General features: G+C 38.5%; 1 protein-coding gene across 6 annotated transcripts in view; it reads left to right on the forward strand.

Annotated features, from left to right (window-relative positions):
• FKBP15 (FKBP prolyl isomerase family member 15) overlaps positions 1–22,015 on the forward strand; it is a 57,260-nt gene that overhangs the window by 15,258 nt on the left and 19,987 nt on the right. For 5 of the 6 annotated variants that reach the window (XM_059071548.2, XM_067040916.1, XM_067040918.1 and 2 more), the window contains 11 exons: positions 2,770–2,844; positions 3,325–3,423; positions 4,972–5,121; positions 6,007–6,075; positions 7,756–7,902; positions 10,382–10,524; positions 11,003–11,060; positions 15,238–15,345; positions 18,658–18,760; positions 19,248–19,354; positions 20,823–20,937. In XM_059071548.2, the coding sequence (XP_058927531.1) occupies positions 2,770–2,844; positions 3,325–3,423; positions 4,972–5,121; positions 6,007–6,075; positions 7,756–7,902; positions 10,382–10,524; positions 11,003–11,060; positions 15,238–15,345; positions 18,658–18,760; positions 19,248–19,354; positions 20,823–20,937 (1,174 nt within the window). The remainder of the gene's footprint in view (positions 1–2,769; positions 2,845–3,324; positions 3,424–4,971; positions 5,122–6,006; positions 6,076–7,755; positions 7,903–10,381; positions 10,525–11,002; positions 11,061–15,237; positions 15,346–18,657; positions 18,761–19,247; positions 19,355–20,822; positions 20,938–22,015) is intronic. The other variant, XM_067040915.1, reaches the window with a different exon arrangement.

Consider the following 22,015-nt stretch of genomic DNA (forward strand, 5'->3'; position numbering starts at 1 on the left):
CTAGAGCCCGCAAGCCACAACTACTGAAGCCCGCGTGCCTAGAGCCTGTGCTCCCCAACAAGAGAAGCCACTGCAGTGAGAAGCCCTTGCACCGCAACCAAGAGTAGCCCCCACTCGCCGCAACTAGAGAAAGCCTGTGCATAGCAATGAAGACCCAACGCAGCCAAAAAATAAATAAACAAACAAATGCATAAGTAAAATAAATAAATCTGTTAAAAAAAAAAAAGAAATAATAGAATTTCAGAGGTCCAGGTAATGTGGAGTCCATGCACCTCAGAGACTCTGAGACCCTGAGAGAGAAGATGACCTGTTCAGGGTAACTAACATAATGGACAACATTCATTTGTATTAAAAACAAACAAACAAACAAAAAGCTTAATTTTGGAAATTTGGAAACACCTATAAAAATAGTGGGTCTAGAATAACAAACACCCAGATACCCATTACCAGACCCTAGCAGTTATTAATCTTATTTCATCTCAACTGCAGCCTGTTTTCCTTCTTCCCCTGCTCAGATTATTTTGACTAAGTCTCCAGCATACAGTTTTAGCTATAAATATTTTAGTATGTATCTCTACAAGGTAAGGATTTTTAAAAACACAACCATTACGCCATTATCACACCTAAACAAAACCTACAATAATTCTTTGATCTCATTCACTACCAGTTAGCATTCAAATTTCCCTGATTATCTCTCTCTCTCTTTTTTTAAAAAGTTCGTTTTAATCTAATAAGGTCCATGCATCTTAGTTGGTTACTGTGTTCCTGAAATCTCTTTCATTTTCCCATTGGGAGGTAAATAATGTCTGATTGTCTCATTTTGTTATGTTAGCAGCCATTGTTGATTATTATCTAGATCTATTAATTCCTTAGGGGTTGCCATTTGGATTTCAAAAATCTGGCATTGGGACTTCATCACCCTTTACCTCCAGATAGGATGTAGCATGTTGTGGCAGGCAACATTCCCACTGTGACCATTATAAAAAGACAGATAAATTGCAAAAATTATATTTTAAAATTCATTAGAGAGCTATGGAAATTATGAGGACTAGATGAACTAAAATTTTGAGAAGAAAGAGCCAATGAGCTGAGTATTTCCTTCCCTTGGGACCTTTGCTGATGCTTAGGAGTAGAGTAAACATCAGGTATGTCCCAAACAGAGAGAGACTACTGGGGGAAAGAGACATTGGTAAAAACTAGAGGAGCTCCAAATACAAGATCAGTTTTTCCCCATGGGACATTTAATGAGTTTGGGGGTGGTGTGGAAGTCCAAGGGCTGTGCCAGAAAGGCAGAGAGAAGCTTCTGCAATCTTGTGGGGCATACGAGATAAAATCCTACTGTAGGATTGGAAAGCAACAACCTTCCTCTCAATACATTTACTAGATCTTGAACTTCATGGGGAGGAGGCTAAAGATTCTCAGCTCAGAATCTCTGGTGGGCAGAAAAGTCAAGACTGAGGAGTCAGAGACCTTCCAGACCCTTAATCAAAAGCCTACGAAGATAGTGCTCGAGAGTAGGGACAACCAGAAATGGACCAACTCTTAATAAATCTGTGATCCTTTCCTGACCAGCTCAGTCTGTAAGATTAGCTCCTCACTCCATCTGCTTCACACAGGGTAAAGAAAGTCCTTTCTGGTGCAAGATTGTATATGAGGCCCCATAGTCAGTCCCTCCCTCCCTTCTGGGGTTGAATTTTAATTTCTGTGTGTGTGTGTGTGTGTGTGTGTGTGTGTAGTAAATACATAGGAGACATAAAATTTGCCATTTTAACCATTTTTAAGTGTACAGTTCAGTTGCATACATTCACAGTATTGAGCAACCATCACCACTATTTCTACTTTTTTGTCACCCCAAACAGAAAATCTGTAATCATGAAACAATAACTCCCCATCCCCCTTCCCTTATTCCCTGGTAACCTCTAATCTACTTTCTATCTCTATGAATTTGCCTACCCCAGGTATTTCATATAAGTGGAATCATACAATGTTTGTCTGGCTTATTTCACTTAGCAGAATGTTTTCTCAAGATTCATCCATGTTGTAGCATGTATCAGAACTTCATTTTTTTATGGCTGAATAATATTCTATTGTATGTATATAGCATATTTTATTTATCCATTCATCATTTGATGGACACTTGGTTGTTTCCACCTTTTGACTATTGTGAATAACAGGCGGTGAACATTGATGTGTAAGTGTATGTTTGAGACCCTGTTTTCAGTTCTTTGGCATGTATACTAGGAGTGAAATTCCTGTGTCATTGGTAATTCCTAGCTTTTTGAGAAACTGCCAGACTGTTTCTACAGCATCCATACTGTTTTACTTTCCCACAAGCAATATATGAGGGTTCCAGTTTCTCTACTACCCTGCTAACACTTTATTATTTTTCCTTTTTTTAATAGGCATTCTAATAAGTGTGAAGTGGTACCTTATAGTGGTTTTAATTTGCATTATCCTAATGCCTAATGATGTTGAACATCTTTTCATGTACCTGTTGGCCATTTGTATATCTCACAGTCACCCCTCATACAAATAAAAACACCAACAAAATAAAGACACAGCTAACTATAGTTAAAGAGTAGGGTCAAAAGACGAGATTAAAGTGGATGGTGAGAAGATGTAATTTAAATTCTAAGCTTTAAGGGATGAACTGAGTTTTGAGTTTTATGCCTGTATGAAGCATGACTCCTGACATCTTACTGCTGATTTTGTCTTGCCTTTTAATTTCTGTTCTCTCTTTTTTTCCTGCCCATCTTTGCTTGAGTACAGTATAGGATTCTTCTTTATATCAGTCAGCAACAGCCAGTTACTGTTGCCAGGATTCATCTGAACTTTGAGCTAATGGTAAGGCTTCCTGTATTGGAATCATCAATCCTTTGGGATTGGTTTATAGGAGAGATTGATCTGTGCATACCTGGTGGGAACTAGATCCACTACTTACGCTCTGGAGAGCAGAGTGGATAGCTTTTATTTATTTTTTCCCTTTTTTTGGCTGTGCTTTGTGGCTTGCGGGGATCTTAGTTCCCCGACCAGGGATTAAACCCGGGGCCCCAGCAGTGAGAGCACCACGTCCTAACCACTGAACTGCCAGGGAATTCCCCAGAGTGGATATCTTAACAGAGCCTCTTGGAAAGGTCTCTTGGCTGCCTTCTGGGAATGTAGACTAAGGGGTGATTGGTGGAGGGTGGGAGGGAAGAAGAAAGTTCCCTGATAGCTCTCTTTGGGTCCACCTGAGTCAAGGCCCTTCTACATGAGCTCAGGCAGCCAGATTTATCTGCTATGCTGCCTGCAGTTGAGTTATCCCAACATTTCTCCTTTCCCCAGGTTCGGCCCAATAACTATAGCACCTTTTATGATGATCAGAGACAAAACTGGTCCATCATGTTTGAGTCTGAAAAGGCTGCTGTGGAGTTCAATGAACAGGTAATATCTATATATTTTTTAGTGAGAAGCATTAAAAAACCCGCTAAATTCGTCAGTTGAGCTTACTGTATTTTAGGGAAATAATAAGAAAACTTATTGAAATTGCTTGAAAATGAGACTTTAAGGAGAAGAAAAGGCGAAATGTAAACTTACATCTTTAAAACACTTTCCACTTCATAAATTATCTTAAGGAATAAATACAACTATCTTTTTAAAATACTGTTTTAAGAGAATTTTTTAAAGTTATTTCATGGTTATTATAGAAAATTTAGAAAAGCATTAAAAAATCATTCATATTCTTACTACCCAAAGTAATCACTGTTAATATGTTATGTTTCTTTTTTTTCTATTCATGAGTTACATAAGTAGTTATAGTCCTTTAAGAGTTCTTGCTTATTTTATTTAATGATGTAAAATGCATCTTTCCGCATCTCATGAAAAATTATTTAGAAACATTTTTGAAAGCTGCATAACATGAATGTTCCTTAATTTATTTATTCGTTTCCTTACTTTTAGGCAGTTAGATTATTTTCAGTCTCTGAGATAAATGATATTGTAGTGAGTATCTTTGTATACAAATCTGTCTTTTTTTTCCCCTCTGATTATTTCCTTAGGCTAGAAGAAGTGAAAGATTGAATCAAAGGGTTCATATATTTTTAGGTTCTGTATACACTTTGGCACACTGCTTTTCAGAGAGATTGTACTGGTTTACATCCCTGTCAGTTCTCTCACTATGCCTTTGCCAACATTTAGAATTACTATCTTTTTTCCTTCTTAGTCTTATTTGCTTGATAAAAAATGACTTCTCATTGTTTTAGTTAGCATTTATGTGATTGCGATAATGAAACTTTTTTAAAGAAAATGAGTAGCAAGTTTCTAAGGTATACTATGTTTAAACGTTGACTATAGAAAAATTATTCATAAAGATGTATCTGACTTCCTTGCCTAGGATCTGTGGTAAGGTAATATGGGTAAATCTGTAGGTGGTAGAGATATGAATTCTGGGAATACAGCATCGTTTTGTAAAGGGCCTTTATTTTATCGTCTTTAGAAATGCATTTTGAAATTTTTTCGAGGCTCCCCTAGCTTTCACAGGTTCCCAAACACTGAAGCAGTAAATCAGTATAGTAATGATAGGTAATGTTTATTGTGTACTTACTGTTATTTGCTTTGCCAGGCACTGTGCCAAGTACTCTACTTGTATTAGCTCAGTCTTCAAAACTACCCTAGGAAATACGCAAAGCTTTTATCTCCATCTTACAAAAAAACCTCTGAAATAGGGTTCACAGGAGTTAAGTTATTTGGCTGGGGTCACAAGTTAATAAGTGGCAGTGCCCAGATCCATACTGAGACAGTCTGACTCCAAAACCATACTTCTTAGGCACTTTGATTCCTGGCAAGATTACTGACTTTGGAATGGTTTAACTTCTAAACATGTAATCTGTTTTGCTAGTGGGTGCCACTGTTTGGAAAAGAACATTAGCAATAACTGAGTGAGTACTTACTGAGCTTAAACTAAGTTTATGCTGCTTTGATTTCATCGTACAGGTATGCATCGCCAAGTGCAACAGCACCTCTTCCCTGGATTCAGTGCTGTCACAGGACCTTGTTGTAGTAGAAGGCCCTGCTGTAGAAGTTGGAGATTCTTTGGAAGTGGCCTATACCAGCTGGCTCTTTCAGAATCACGGACTGGGCCAGGTAAGAAAATGTACCCTGCAAGTTCTTTTGTAATTTAAATAGCATGAGAGCTATTCAAATGTAAGGTATTATTACTATGAATTTCTGCTTTTGGCAAATAGAAGTCTTTTAGGAGCCCTGCTTTAGTCTCTACAACTGCTTTTGGGGCATAGCCATGAAATGCTAATGTATAAAATCTGCTCAGTGCCACTATGTCTCTTCTACTTAGACAAAGGAAACCAGTTTTGCAAGTATCATTTTTGGTAATTGTTCATATGTATGTCTCTTCCTATACCAGTTTTAAACTTGAATATATTCTTATGGGATTAGGTCTTAAAACTTTTTAAACTTTCCTCACAGTTGTTTCTCCGTTTTTCTTATACTAGATACTGTGAATAGACTGGGCTTGTTTTGTTTTTATATTATTAAGCCCTCAAAAGTAGTGTGGTATGATAGAAAGAGCTTTCGACTATGAGGCCAAAAAATGTGGATCCAGGTCCCAGTTTTATCCTAACTTGACTTTGTCGAGTCATTTAAGCTCTTAATTTTTTTTTCCTGTGAATGGAGCTTAGTGGTGCTCACCCTGCTTTCTTGGCAGGATGGCTGTTGGCATCAAATGAGATAATTTATTTGAAAATTCTTTATAGATGAAAATATTTTTAAACACTTGGTAGGAGAAGTTTATTTTTTTCTAAACCTGGAAAATCCTTGCCTCAGAAATATTCAGTGTCATAACACCTTTAGCCATGATGTGGTCTCTTCTTTTCAGGTCTTTTAAGAAGTATTTTTCCAGTTTATTTGACATTACCTATTTCAGAAGTACTGTGCTGGTGTGTATTAAGTTGAATATCATAATGATTATTATTTTAAAATTGGCTAATCTTGTTGATTTTGATCAACTTTCAGGTTTTTGACTCCACTGCTAACAAAGATAAGCTGCTTCGCCTGAAATTAGGATCAGGAAAAGTCATCAAGGTAAAGGCTTAACTGTGTTCTTATTATATATGGGTTTATCAGTTGCAGTGGGCTTAATTTAGAGTGAATTTTGTAAAATTTCTAACCTGGGTATATTTTTGGATAATCTGGAAAGGCTTGGTTAAAAAAAATATGAAGAAGGCTTCCCTGGTGGTGCAGTGGTTGAGAATCTGCCTGCTAATGCAGGGGACATGGGTTCGAGCCCTGGTCTGGGAGGATCCCACATGCCACGGGGCAACTAGGCCCGTGAGCCACAACTACTGAGCCTGCGCATCTGGAGCCCATGCTCCGCAACAAGGGAGGCCACGATAGTGAAAGGCCCATGCACCTCGATGAAGAGTGGCCCCCGCTTGCCACAACTAGAGAAAGCCCTCACACAGAAATGAAGACTCAACACAGCAAAAATAAATTAATTAATAAATTAGAGTGGAGTGTGCCCGGATAAACACCCCAAAGCTTATGTAAAAAAAAAAAAAAAATAGGAAGAGAAAAATATTCTATGTTACCTACATTTGGGAAATTTTTACCTGTGAGACAATATATTGAAGACGGGTACATTTCTTTTCTCTAGTCCCTACATTTTACTACATTTTATTTTTCATCCTGTGGTTCTGAGGGAACTATTAAATTCTTCCTATCGCCTAATTGAGAAAGAGGTGAAACTGTTTCTTCTAGAAGTGTATCATAATGGGTGATTCTGATCTGTCTGGGATGCTTTAAATCATGGTGGGAAGCAAGTACAACATAGCAGGAGGAACACTGGGATTGGAGTCTGAGGACCTGAGTTCATGTTGTGAATTTCTTCGTTAGCAACTGTGGAAGTATTTTATAAAGTAAAGAGTATTTTAGGGACTTCCCTGGTGGTCCAGTGGTCAAGACGCCACACTCCCAATGCAGGGGCCCTGGGATCAATCCCTGGTCAGGGAACTAGATTCCGCATGCTGCAACTAAGAGCGTGCATGCCGCAACAAAAGATCCGGCACGTGGAAACAAAGATCCCGTGTGCTGCAGCTAAGACCTGGTGCAGCCAAATAAATATTTTTTTTTAAAAAAGTATTTTACACATGTGGGGTATCATTGTGTCAGGACATACTGATGCATTGTGAAGTACTTGTTCATCCATGTGGCAGAATGGTTTTCTCCATAGCTTTGTTTATGACTCCTTTTCCCAGAATCCTTTGGAAACTTTTTCCTGTAGATCATAGCAGTTGGGGCATGACCCTTAAAGTTAAACTCATCTAGTGTTGAAATCTTGACTTAACAATTTACTAACTGAACTTGGGCTAGTTACTAAACCTCCTTAAGCCTCAATTTTCTCTTCTGTAAAATGGAGATATTGCTATTAACCTTATGAAGTTATTTTAGGGATTAAACAGTATAATGGAAGTAAAACACTTAGCAAAGTACTTAGAAAAATGTATTTAATAAGTGGTAGCTTTTATTTCTATTTTAATGCCATTCTTCTGTTCAAATTTCTCTCATCATCTAAGGTAAGTATATTTCACACCAAAAACCAGCCCCAGATATGCTGGTTTTTACAAGTGAATTGAGAAGCAGTATTCTAGATGTTCTTATAACCAGTGGGGAGGGGGGAATATAAACCCGATGATCCTGTACTTTGTTTTGTCTTATGAAAAGGTTTGTATCTGATGAGCTTTTCCTCTTCTCTGATTCCTAAAGAGCTGGGAGGATGGAATGGTGGGCATGAGAAAAGGAGGGAAGCGGTTGCTTATCATCCCTCCAGCCTGTGCTGCTGGCTCTGAAGGGGTAATAGGACGGACTCCATCAACAGACTCGATCCTGGTGTTCGAAGTGGAGATTAGGCGGGTGAGTGAAATTGTGCTGTATTGTGTTTGATGAGTCCTCTTTGCTAGTTAAGTAAAATGAATAAATAAATGTGTCAAAAAAGATTCTGAAGATATCTTTTTTTTTTTTTTTTAAGTAGAAATGGTATAGTTGGAAAGAACAACAGCTTTGGAATCTAAAGGCCAAGGTTTATGTCTTTCTTGGCTCTGTATTCATAGTCACTTCTCTACACTAACCTTCTTTTTATTTTATCTGTAAAATAGTGATTCCTGCCTAATGTTCACACCTTTTGATTTAGTAATTCTATGGCTACAAGTGTTTGCTATCAATACATTTACATAAGAGTGCAAAGATACCTGTATATAGATAGATAAATAGAGACAGATACATAGTTTCCTCCCTCTGCCACATTGTTTGTGATAGTAAAAAACTGGAAACAGCTTAAGTGTCTATTATTATGAGGCTGGTTAAATTATGTTTCTTCATAGAGTGGACTTCTTTGTAGTTCTTAAAGAATATCCACAATCTATTTTTAAGTGAAAGAAGCAAGTTGCTAAACAGTATGGGGGGACTTCCCTGGTGGTCCAGTGGTAAAGAATCCGCCTTACAATGCAGGCGACGTGGGTTCGATTCCTGGTCAGGGAACTAAGATCCCACATGCCGCGGGGGCAACTAAGCCTGTGTGCCACAACTACTGAGCTCCCGCGCCACGAGAGAGCCCGCGTGCCGCAAACTGTAGAGCCCACGCACCCTGGAACCCGCACTCCACAACTAGAGAAAACCCACACGCCACGACTAGGGAGAAGACTGTGCACCACAACAAAGAGCCTGCGCCTCACAGCGAAAGATCCCGCATGCGCCTCATTGAAGATCCTGCATGCCGCAGCTAAGACCCAATGTAGCCGAAAATAAATTAAAACAAACAAAAAACAGTATGGGTAGTATGATCTTGTGTTTGTGTGTCTATGTGTCTACAAATGAATATATGTATATGCCCATATATTCATATAAAATTTCTGGAGGCATTAAAAGAAATGAAATGATTTTCTTGGATAATGGAAATGGAGTTCAGAAACTTCTACTTTTTTACATTCTACCCTTTGTACCATTTAAAAATTTTATCAAGAATAATTTCTATAATAAAGTTTGTAACAAATTGCGGTTAATTAATGTTCCCCCTCCCCCACCACCAAAAAAAAAAAGACTGCTTTATACTGTGATTATTAGGTCTGAATGTGATAATGTTTGTGACTATAAAGTACAGTGCAAATAAACATTATGACCATCCTCATTGTGATTATTCCTGCTGCAACAAAGGATATGCATTTTTTATTAATGGCTCTTTCCTAATTGGACACCCTTATCTCTGGTGGGCATTCCAGCCCTCTTTGACTGATGTGCTTCCAGCTGCCTTTTTCACAGTTTTTATATTCTTTCATAATTTTCCTTTGAGTTTGAGGAAGTCAAGGGTGGTAATGGATAACAAACCATTTTGAACCCATTAAGACTGACATTTTGTAAACATAAGAAAAAAGTAGCCTATTTTACCAATAGTCAAAGGATTACAAATTGATTATTAAACTGACAAGGCTGGGGGAGTTCCCTGGTGGCCTAGTGGTTAGGATTCTGGCTTTCACTGCCGTGGCTCACATTCAGTCCCTGGTCGGGGAACTGAGATCCCGCAAGCCGTGAGACATGGCCAAAAAAAAATAAAAACCTGACAAGGCTGATACAGGACGATAATACCCAATGTGACAAGAGTGTTAAGAAAGATTTATATACTACTTACAGAGTATAAAGTAGTTCAACCTTTGCGGTGTAAAATTTAATGGTATATATCAAAAGTTTTAAAAATAAGCATACCTTTTATCTAACAATTTCACTTCTGGGAATTTGTGTTTTGGAAATGTTTATATGCGAAGAGAGATAAAGCTATTCTTAGAAGTATTGTTTGTATAGAAAAAATTAGAAATAAATTGAATATCCAACAACTAGGAATTGGTGAAATATATTTTATGATAACATAGATATTTATGACTTGTGTTCCCAAAATCCTTTGGTGACTTTTTCCTGTAGATGAGAGCAGTTAAGGGCATGACCCTTAGACATACTCTTCAGTAGTTAAAAAGGATGTTGTCAATTAATAATTTAGTTAACGTGGAAATATGTTAATATTATCAGTGAGTGAGCAAAGCAGGGTACAAAACAATATGGCCCTATTGTTGTAAAACACACGCACTTACACACACACACACAGGTAATGTAAGTGCAAAATATTACATGCAAAATTCTAACAACGTTATTGCTTAGTGGTTGAATTGCAGGTGATTGTTACCTTTTTTTTCTCTTTTGGCTTATCTACATTTTCTGATTTTCCCACAGTGAACAGGTAATGACTTGTGTAATGAAGAATAAGTAAAATGAAAGGAGAATGGAGGGGGAAGCGTGCGTTTTTTTGTGGTCTGTTAGTCTGTTCCATCTGTGGTTGATCTTTCCCTAGGTCAAATTTGCTAGAGATTCCGGCTCTGATGGGCACAGTGTTAGTTCCCGGGATTCTGCAGCCCCTTCACCCATACCTGGTGCTGACAGCCTCTCTGCTGATCCTGTTGTGTCACCGTCCACATCTGTTCCTTTCAAATCAGGGTAAGATACTGGAGTTGTATAAAGCTCTTTTATTGTCCATGTAAATGATACTTAGAGGGGTTCAGAAATATGGATATAGTTGAAAACTAAAATAATTTTAAATAATAGGGAAAAAATGGGATGAGGGAAATGGGGAAAGTAATTGTATCAGATTTTCTGACAAAGGATTAATATTCATACTCTATAAAAGCACTAACTTAGATATAAAATAATACCTGCCAAAGTCTGGAAGAAAATTGGGCAGAAGGCATAAACACAAAATATATATCCAAGGAAAGAAATGTAAATAATATGCATATAAATGGAAAATTGTCCATCTTCCCTAGCTTTCAGAAATTATACAAACTAAAGAAAGTTAAAACTCTGTTTTACAGCGATTAAATTGGCAAACATTTTAAACAATTTGTTTATACATATAATCTAGACTCATGATTATAGATTTTGTTTTTATCTCAGGATATGTCTTATTTGCTTTCAGGGAGTCAGTTCTTCGTTCCAAATCTAACTCCCTCAGTGAACAGCTTACAGTAAATACAGTGAGTATATAAGTCTGTCTCCTCATCCCCAGTTGGCTAGAAGGGTTTCATGTGCCTAGGGTATAGTAGATTAGAGAAAAAGGAATGTTGAAAAATATTGACTTAGGCTAGAAATCAGTGGTTACTTTATTCATTTTCCCTTACTTGAGAGTCAGTATAAATTAGCTTGGGCTTCTGCATCGACAGACTTGTATTCAAATCTTTATTCTTATAAGCATATGGCTTTGAGGAAATTATCTGACTTCTCTGGTCTTCAGCTTCTTCATATGTCCACTCTCGCCACTGTTATTCAACATAGTTTTGGAAGTGCTAGCCACGGCAATCAGAGAAGAAAAAGAAATAAAGGGAATACAAACTGGAAAAGAAGAAGTAAGACTGTCACTGTTTGCAGATGACATGATACTATACATAGAAAATCCTAAAGATGCCACCAGAAAACTACTAGAACTAATCAATGAATTTGGTAAGGTTGCAGGATACAGAATTAATGCATAGAAATCTCTGGCATTGTTATACACCAACAACAAAAAATCAGAAAGAGAAATTAAGGAAACACTCCCATTTACCATTGCAACAAAAAGAATAAAATACCTAGGAATAAACCTGCCTAAGGAGGCAAAAGACTTGTACTCAGAAAACTATAAAACACTGATGAAAGAAATCAAAGATGACATAAACAGATGGAGAAATATACCATGTTCTTGGATTGGAAGAATCAATATTGTGAAAATAACTACGCTACCCAAAGCAATATATAGATTCAATGCAATCCCTGTCAAACTACCAATGGCATTCTTCACAGAATTAGAACAAAAAATTTTACAATATGTATGGAAACACAAAAAACCCCAAATAGCCAAAGCAATCTTGAGAAAGAAAAACAGAGTTGGAGGAATCAGGTTCCCTAACTTCAAACTATACCACAAAACTACAGTAATCAAGACAGTATGGTACTGGCACAAGAACAGAAATATAGATCTGTGGTACAGGATAGAATGCCCAGAGATAAACCCACGCACATATGGTCACCTAGTTTACGACAAAGGAGGCAAGAACATACAGTGGAGAAAAGACAGCCTCTTCGATAAGTGGTGCTAGGAAAACTGGACAGCTACATGTAAAAGAATGAAATTAGAACACTACATAACACCATACACAATCCGATTAAAAAATGGGCAGAAGACCTAAATAGACATTTCACCAAGGAATACATAACAGATGGCCAAGAGGCACATTAAAAGATGCTCAACATCACTAATTATTAGAGAAATGCAAATCAAAACTACAATGAGGTATCACCTCACGCTGGTCAGGATGGCCATTATCAAAAAAATCTAGAAACAATAAATGCTGGAAAGGGTGTGGTGAAAAGGGAACCCTCCTGCACTGTTGGTGGGAATCTAAATTGATACAACCACTATGGATAACATTATGGAGGTTCCTTAAAAAACTAAAAATAGAACTACCATATGACCGAGCAATCCCACTACTGGGCATATACCCTCAGAAAACCATAATTCAAAAAGAGTCATGTTCCACAATGTTCATTGCAACTCTATTTACAATAGCCAGGACATGGAAGCAACGTAAGTGTCCATCAACAGATGAATGGATAAAGAAGATGTGGCACATATATACAATGGAATATTACTCAGCCATAAAAGAAAGGAAACTGAATTATTTGTAGTGAGGTGGATGGACCTAGAGTCTGTTATACAGAGTGAAGTAAGTCAGAAAAACAGATACCGTATGCTAATGCATATACATGGAATCTAAAGAAAAAATGGTACTGATGAACCTAGTTGCAGGGCAGGAATAAAGATGTAGACATAGAGAGTGGACTTGAGGACATGGGGTGGGATGGGAAAGCTGGGGCAAAGTGAGGGTAGCATCAACATATATACACTACCAAATGTAAAATAATTAGCTAGTGGGAAGCAGAAGCATAGTACAGGGAGATCAGCTCGGTGCTTTGCCATGACCTAGAGGGGTGGAATAAGGGAGAATGGGAGGGAGGCTCAAGGGAGGGGATATGGAGTCATATGTATACATATGGCTGATTCACTTTGGTGTACAACAGAAAGTAACACAGTATTGTGAAGCAATTATACTCTAATAAAGATCTATTTAAAAATAAAGAAAAAACAAAAAAATAGAAATAATTCTCCCAGCCCCTCTAAGTGTTCCTATGATATGTTTATAAAGCACTAAGCTCAAAGTGTACATAGAGCTTGGCTTCAGTAATCTCTCTAGATTTTTATGAGGTTTAAATGAAATGATGCCTATGGAGTTTTTAGTATTGTGTCTGGCATGTTGTAAGAGCTCAATTAACATTAGCTCTGTTATCATAATTACTGCTAATGCTACATATCTTCATACTTTCATTCTCTCAGAGGAAGCCTACGCTAATTCACCGGTTAGTTGACTTCTATCAGGTTTCTGGGCCTCTGTGTTTCCCCAACTGTAACATGAGAAGACTGTTGTAGTAAAATTTGGATTTGAAGACCTTTAGAAGATATACACTGTGTTTGCTGCTGCTCTGCCTGGTCCGTGAAGGCATCTGAGTTTGCTACATGTGGATGAGATGATAGCTGAAGTGCTTCAAGTTTTAAAGTTCTGTGGCTTTCACCTGCCACATTGGGAAACAGGATAATTGTATGGAGTGAAATCGATGATTAATTTCTCTCCAACACTAGTTTATTTGCTTATATTCCATCCAAAGCAGGAATTAATTAAGCAAATAATTGATCTGATATGTGTAAAAAGTGATCTAAACCCAGAAGGTTAAGCCAGAGAATCAAGAAAATTGAAAAACAGTTTATAATCTCAGATCTTTGAATAGCCACAACAATTGTTCAGTATTAGTTCTTTTGTAGTCTCAAGACACAGCTACTTTTGTCACCTATTTCTAAGCTTCAGTAACTTTTGGTAGACTAGTGCTCTCCAACCTTTTTATTTCTTTCTTTTCTTTTTTTACAGTTTTGGTTTTCTAATTGAGGCAAAGTTCACATAATATAAAATTAACCATCTTCTGGTTCTTTTTACATTTATTTGTTTTGAATAGGTAATTACATTCATATGGCACAGTTAGCAAAACAATATAACAAGATATACATTGAGAAGACTCATTCCTACTCCTGCCCCCATGTACCCTATTTTATCTCATCCCCAACCTTGGGTAACTGCTTTTATTAGTTTCTTATGTATTCAGTGTTTCTTTATGCAGATGCAAGCAAATAGGAATGTATATTTTATTTTCCCCCTTCACAAAAAAATAGCATATTATATATATTATCTACCTTGCTTTTTATAATAACAGTATCTTTCCATGTTAGTATATAGAAAGCGTCCATTTTTTTAATCTTTAGATCACAAGATTCCATTGTGTGAATATTGGTTTATATAACTAGTCCTCTTTTGATAGACCCAACTTTTTATGATTATGTGTCTCCATTAGTTAAGAAAAAATGATACACCCTCTCAGTATATGTCTGTTTACAAATTATATACATAAAGTATTCTTCATCCCTGTAAACAAATTTAATGTCTGATGTTTACTGTAGCTTAAAAATAATATTAAAATAGAGTTTATGGTCATTTCTTTTTACACTCATTAGATCATCTTGTGCACCCTTAGGAGTATACACTCTGCTCAGAAGGCTGCACTTTGAACCAGTTAGTGCATACAGAGGCATCTAGCTCAGGGACTAGTATGTCATCAGTGCCAAGTCAGTGTTAAATGAACCTGAATTTAGAACACAGAGCTCCTGTTTTCTTTTTGCCCTAATTCTCTTCTGAATATTTATCTGCTGAGTTGCTCTTGGGCTTTTGAGAGGTTTCTATTATCTAAAATGCCTCCCTTCCTTAATCTATACTTTAGTTTTTTATCTGTAAAATGAATACTTATGCCTGCTAGGGAGACTTGATTGCAGTGAAGGAATACAGATGAAATCACTTTGTCTATTCCAACATATAGGGAATTATTTTTCCTACTGTTATTAATTGTGACCCATGTATGCGTCTAGGCAAGAAATCTTATTTTCTAGAAGATAGTTTCAAATAGATAAGGCAGGGGGGACTTATTGAAAAATTTGATACAAGAGCCAAAAGACATAGAGTTGACTGAAGGTAATGAACCTTGATTACAGTGATTTTTGTGACTTTCCTCTCTTTTTAGAATCCTGATACAGTCAAGGCCAAGTTGATCTCTCGGATGGCTAAAATGGGCCAGCCCATGCTGCCCATTCTTCCACCACAGCTGGATTCCAATGATTCAGAAATTGAAGTATGTCTCATTGGCTGACTTAGAATGAATAGTGCAGATGTTGCTGTCTTCTGTTCTTTTAACTGAAATTATTGCTTTTTCTGCCTCTAACCTAGAATCATTATTTAGAGAACTAATATTCAAAATGATACAGGTTGGTATTGGTACATGTGTTTCTGCTATAATTATCACTTCCCCTGAGAAATGGAAGCAATTGTGTATATCTGCCACACAACTGGACAGTTTTAAGTAGTTAATTTAGCTTTCTACTAGAATCTCTTTTGTCAGCAAACATCAGCCTTTAGGCAGCATGATGCCCGACCCATAAAAGAATGAATTCATATTTGTTGATTGAATGTTTAGATTCTCTTGGGAAATGTTGATTTTTCCACTGATGTAATTTAATATGACGATCACACTGTTGTAGAAATTCCCTGGCAGTCCAGTGGTTAGAACTCAGCACTGTCACTGCCAAGGGCACGGGTTCAATCCCTGGTTGGGGAACTAAGATCCCACAAGCCATGAGGTGCAGCCAAAAAAAACCACCGTTGTATCTTTTGGCTTTGTATGTGGCATGATTTTTTTTTTTTTTTTTTTTTTTTTTGTGGTACGCGGGCCTCTCACTGTTGTGGCCTCTCCCATTGCAGAGCACAGGCTCCGGACGCGCAGGCTCAGCGGCCATGGCTCACGGGCCCAGCCGCTCTGCGGCATGTGGGATCTTCCCGGACCGGGGCACGAACCCGTGTCCCCTGCATCGGCAGGCGGATTCTCAACCACTGCGCCACCAGGGAAGCCCGATTTTTTTTTTTATTAACATTTTTTGACTGCGTTGGGTCTTAGTTGTGGTGTGCAGGATCTCTCATTGCAGCACACAGGCTTCCCTCTAGTTGTGGCGCAGGTTCCAGAGCGCGTAGGCTCAGTAGTTGGAGTGCACGGGCTCAGCAGTTGGGGTGCATGGGCTCAGTTGCCCCGCGGCGTGTGGGATCTTAGTTCCCCAACCAGAGATCAAACCCATGTCCCCTGCATTGGAAGGCGGATTCTTAACCACTGGACCACCAGGGAAGTCCCCTGTGGCATGAGTTTTTTGAAGTTCAAAAATTTTATTGCAATCAGCTCTATCAATTTTTCCCTTTGTTTTTTGCTTTGACATTATGCTTAGAAAGCCTTCCCACTTTCAGATACTGTAAACATCACATGTCTTTTAAAAATATTTATTATTATATGTTTAGATCTATTATTTTATATTTAATCCATCTGGAATTTGGTAAATGGTGAGAAGTAACTTAATTCCAACTAAGTTCTTTTCCCACTGGTTAGTTCATTATTGAATAAAATAATTCTTTCTCAACTGAATTGAAACACTTAACAGTGATTAATTTTTAGGATTCTTTTTTTTTTTAAAGAAGATGTTGGGGGTAGGAGTTTATTAATTTATTGATTTATTTTTGCTGTGTTGGGTCTTCATTTCTATGCGAGGGCTTTCTCTAGTTGTGGCAAGTGGGGGCCACTCTTCATCGCGGTGCGTGGGCCTCACTATCGCGGCCTCTCTTGTTGCAGAGCACAGGCTCCAGACGCACAGGCTCATTAGTTGTGGCTCGCGTGCCTAGTTGCTCTGTGGCGTGTGGTATCCTCCCAGACCAGGGCTCGAACCCGTGTCCCCTCCATTAGCAGGCAGATTCTCAACCACTGTGCCACCATGGAAGCCCCCAATAATAATGCCTGTTTATTGAGCGTTTTTTTTTTTTACTAAATGCCAGGTTATGTTACAGGAATTTACGCTGCAATACGACATTCAATCCATATAACAATCACTTAACAGTGATTAATTTTTAGGATTCTTTGATATTGATGTAAAACAAAGCAAGCGTGATGCTTTTGAGGAAAAACAATTTTCAAAATAGGCTTTTTTTTTCACAATTTTGTTTTATTTCTTCATGGAAAAGCTCTGTGTAAATTTAATGTTTTAAAGGAAGATAGGATTTCTGGGACCTGTTATAGGATTGATTTTTATCTGGTTTCTGGAAATGAAATTTGGATAAGATATTCTTATTAAAATTTTTAGGTGCTATTATTCATTGTAGAGTAATGTAAATTAAAAAGAAGAAACATATTTAGCAAAAAGGACATTTTTTTTTTTTTTTTTTTTTTTTTTTTTTTTTTTGCGGTATGCGGGCCTCTCACTGTTGTGGCCCCTCCCGTTGCGGAGCACAGGCTCCGGACGCGCAGGCCTAGCGGCCATGGCTCACGGGCTTAGTTGCTCCGCGGCATGTGGGATCTTCCCGGACCGGGGCACGAACCCGTGTCTCCTGCATCGGCAGGCGGATTCTCAACCACTGCGCCACCAGGGAAGCCCAAAGGACATTCTTTATATGTTGTTTCGTAATCTGATTTTTTAACTTAATGTTATATCATGAACATTTATTAATATCAGTAATATTAAAAAAGTAAATAAATAAAACAAAGCTTTATCACCTTTAAAGATAACGCAGTGCTCTGTTACATTGATTTATCATGATTCCTTTTACTCTGTTGTTAGACATTTAGGTTGATTTATGTAATGATGTAAAACTGGGATGCTTTTCCAGAAATGCATAATACTTTTCTGAGAATATTGGGAAACAGGAAGTTCTGAAGTAAAAGAATGTCAAAGAGATTTCAGCCCTTGAACTGTAACATAGCAGATCACAGTCACTGTATATTGTGCCTCAAGTTTTTCTTTTCCTTGAATGAATCAGGAAGATGTTTGTATGTTAACTTTGTTTAGAATTATAGTAGGGACCAACATTGCTTTGATTTTATGAAGAGAAAGAATGAGGGGCAAACACTCTAAAACTATATTGTCAAAAACAGCATCGTAATGAGGCACAGTGAATCCTACTCTATCTGATTTTCTGTGAGTACCTTGAGGTCTGTGTATATTATTTGGCAGAAGAGAAAGGCTGCATTATTCCCTGGGTTTCCTTATAAGAGGCCCTAATTCTGTGGAAACAGACTCGGCCAGTCTTAAGGTAGCTAGCTGCTGGTTTACAAAATGATACATAATGGGGAGCAGTCACTCTAGCTGCTTCAGACAAAATAACATCAACAACTTACACTGGAAATTAACTATGATTATTTGATATAATTTACAGGGAGAAGAGATCCTACTCCAGTATATAATAGAGTGCTTTCTTCCCATAGCCCACACCTTAAACTCTTGCCTTTCTACTTGCCTTTCCTTCCTCTTCTTTGCCTAAAAGCACTGGTTGTAAGCGGGTTTAGGGTGGACAGTCACCCTCAGTCTTCAATTAAGGACCCATAGATACAGTAACCAAAATGCTCATGCTGTTGCAGGACGTGAATGCTCTTCGAGGAGCTGGGCAGCCTATGGTGACTCCATCCATCCAGCCCTCTCTTCAGCCAGCCCATCCAGTGCTACCACAGATGACCTCACAAGGTAAGGAACCTCTCTGAGGCTCTGTGGCCTTGAATTGGGTCGGTACAAAAGTTGTCATCATTGTTCCTTAAAATGTTAGGCTGCATTGTTTTAGTATCGAGAACTGAACTAGAGTATAAAACTAGTTTGTCAGTTTGTCTCTGAGTAGGGCATTTTCAGACCTGGAGATGTATTTGGTTTGCTTGCTGTGTCTTCTGCTGTGTTGCATTGTCAGTTTTGGAAATTGGCACTCAGCTAATGAGCCATCTCCCTGTGTGTAATTCTGCACTTTGTCAGCTGATGGCATCATAGGTCTGAGTCATGTGCACCTGAGCATGCCCGATTTCCTTCCACTAGCCCATTGCTGAGACTCCAGTAGAGCTGATTTTAGGAGACTAGGTGAGAGAAGTGGTCAAGTCTGAAAGGTGGTGGTGTGAAAGGTGATAGTCCAGACTTGTACCAAGAAGCAAGGGATGGATAACAGTGAAAACTTCTTGCTTTATCTTAGCACCTCAGCCATCTGTTTCTGGGCTCCAAACACCATCTGCTGCCTTGATGCAAGTTGCATCTCATGATTCCCACTCAGCTGTATCTGGAAGTGCCCAGTCCTTTCAGGTAACAACATTTTTAAACCATATCAGTTATAAGCTATAATTGATTATGGTTCTAGTCAGTCTCTTTTCTTCTTCTTGCATGATTTGTACTGTTCCAGTTCCTCACAGAGTTTATAATTTTTCTCCTTCTTGAACCCCTACTTTCTCATGTCTAAACAAGAAAAGGATTACCTACCTTATAGGTGGTTGTAAAGATTTCGTGCAGGAACAAGCAAAGCACCTGGCACAAGGCCTGGCACATAGTAAAAGCCCAAGCAATGTTTGTTTGTTTTCCTTTTCACACGTCTAATTGAGGGCTATAGATTCAAGTCTTCTGTGTTCTCTTCTGTCAAACAGCTGATAGGCCAAGATTCTGCACTCCACTCAGCAGAACGGTTGTGGTGGAGGGTCAATGGATGGAGGCTGTATGAAAATACAGCTGAACTCTTTGTCTAGTTTTCCTCCAAAAGGGAGCTCTTAAAAGTAGGTTTTTTTCTGTTTTCACAGAAGGCAGTGGCAACAGCCTGTCTGCCTCTACTGACTGTTTGCCCGGACAGTGGACTCTTTCTTTTGCCCTGACACACTTGATGGTTAAGACTTAACTCCCCATGGTAACAGACCCTCACTTGTGATTCTTGATGGAGGAATCAGAGTGATGGTGGCTAAGCTATGCCCCATTAGGAAGGGGTGTATCAGAATTGAGAAAAGTCCTACCTGGCCCTCTCCCCACTCCTGAATGGACCTAATGGAGAGTTATATCTTATAGACTAAGATTCTTTTTTAGTAATGGATGGGTGATTATACCAATCCCTGGAAATGAGCTGGATTTCCTTAATTCAGGGAAGAATAACCATCATCACTAAAATGATAGCTGCTGTTTATTGAGCATTTATTGTCTTCCAGGCACTTATTACCAGCTGCTAGGAACTTTACCTATATATCGCTTCATTTAATCCACACAAAACCCTAAGAAATGGTATTATTATTTTCATTTTATAGTTGAGGTGGCTGAGGCTCAGAGGAAAATGAGAGCTCTTGGTCATACAGATAAGCATCAGAATCTAGAAGGGGAGAGGCATCCTTTGGAAACTGGTGGCTTTAGTTTGGAATTGCAGTGAACATCTCTTCTTTTACCTTAATGAAACCAAGCATCGTTTGCTTAGTTTTAAATTTTTTTAGACCATCAATAGGCCCAATGGCTGGGGGATGAATTCCTACTTAATTAAATCATCACAAGAGGACTGGGGAGTGACCTGAGACACACTTCCCTCACTAAGTATGACTTTAGTGACCAGGCATCACTGGATTTACATACATGACTCTCCTGCTGCAATTTTTACCCAATACCAAACCCTGGTCTCATACATCTCCAGCTTCAATAAGCTTGAGTCTCCTTCCAGTTTATCTACTTTATTCCATCCAAGACAAATTAAGCAGAAAAGAGAGAGATGACTGTTTTATAAGCCATCTGTAACTTGGCATTTTCTCAGCCCTATACAGGTATGCAAGCCTACGCTTATCCTCAGGCACCAGCTGTTGCTTCCCAGCTGCAGCCAGTTCGGCCCTTGTACCCTGCACCACTCTCTCAGTCTCCTCATTTTCAAGGTAGGGGTTTCTCATCTTCTGCTCTTGCTGTGCTTTCCTCCCTCCCATCCCTTTTTCATTTTGACTCCAGTAGATCTCTACCCTTTTTTTCTTTTCTTTTTTTAAAACAAGTTAGTTGAGGTATGACTTACATAACGTGCAATTCACTCGTTTTAAGTGTACAATTCAATGGGTTTTTTTAGGATGTTTACAGAGTTGTGCAACTATCACCATAATCCAGCTTTAGAACATTTACACCATCCCCACAAAAACCCTCATGGCCACTTTCTGTGCTTTGTTTCTTGCATTTTCTCCTGCCAGCTCTTTTTAATTCCTCTCTCAGAGTTGCTCTGTAGAGTTCATAGCTAATAGTAAAAGAGTAAAACATTGGAGGAAATTGGGAGAAAACATGATGACTGTTCAGTATCTCAGATGAAAGCTATTTTGTTAAAATTTTAAAGTTGTGAAAAGAATATACTTTTATAAAAAGGTCAAACAACACAAAAAGGTGTGAAGTTACTGTTTTCCATCATTAAACCCCCCTGACCTTAGGAAACAGTCACTTGGGTAACTTTTCAGATATCTTGTATACATGTACAAGTGTGGTTGCTTAGTGTAAAAAACAAAGCAAAATAAAATGCACACAGCTGGGATGGTATCCTGCCTTCTTGTTCTGCAGCTTGTCTTTTGTACAGTAATCACTTTGGGTATTAGGACAGTGTTAGGAAGAAGCAAGTATATCCCACAATGAAATTTATGGTCCTGGAGTGGTAAGGGTTTCCTGGGTGCATCCTTTGTCTGGAAGCCCTGCCCTTCTCCATCTGGGAAACCACTGAATCTGTCATCTCCTCTGTGAAGCCTTCCTGTTACCATCCCTCTCTCCTCTCCTTCCAGAGACATAACTGTATACATGTGTCCACCAAAGAGTTAATCTTGCTTTTCTCTGTGCTTCTTTTTTTTTTTTTTTTTCGTTACGGGGGCCTCTCACTGCTGTGGCCTCTCCCATTGTGGAGCACAGGCTCCGGACGCGCAGGCTCAGCGGCCATGGCTCACAGGCCCAGCCGCCCTGCGGCATATGGGATCCTCCCAGACCGGTGCA

Source organism: Kogia breviceps, chromosome 8 (genome assembly GCF_026419965.1).
Source record: "Kogia breviceps isolate mKogBre1 chromosome 8, mKogBre1 haplotype 1, whole genome shotgun sequence".
Lineage (NCBI taxonomy): Eukaryota > Metazoa > Chordata > Mammalia > Artiodactyla > Physeteridae > Kogia > Kogia breviceps.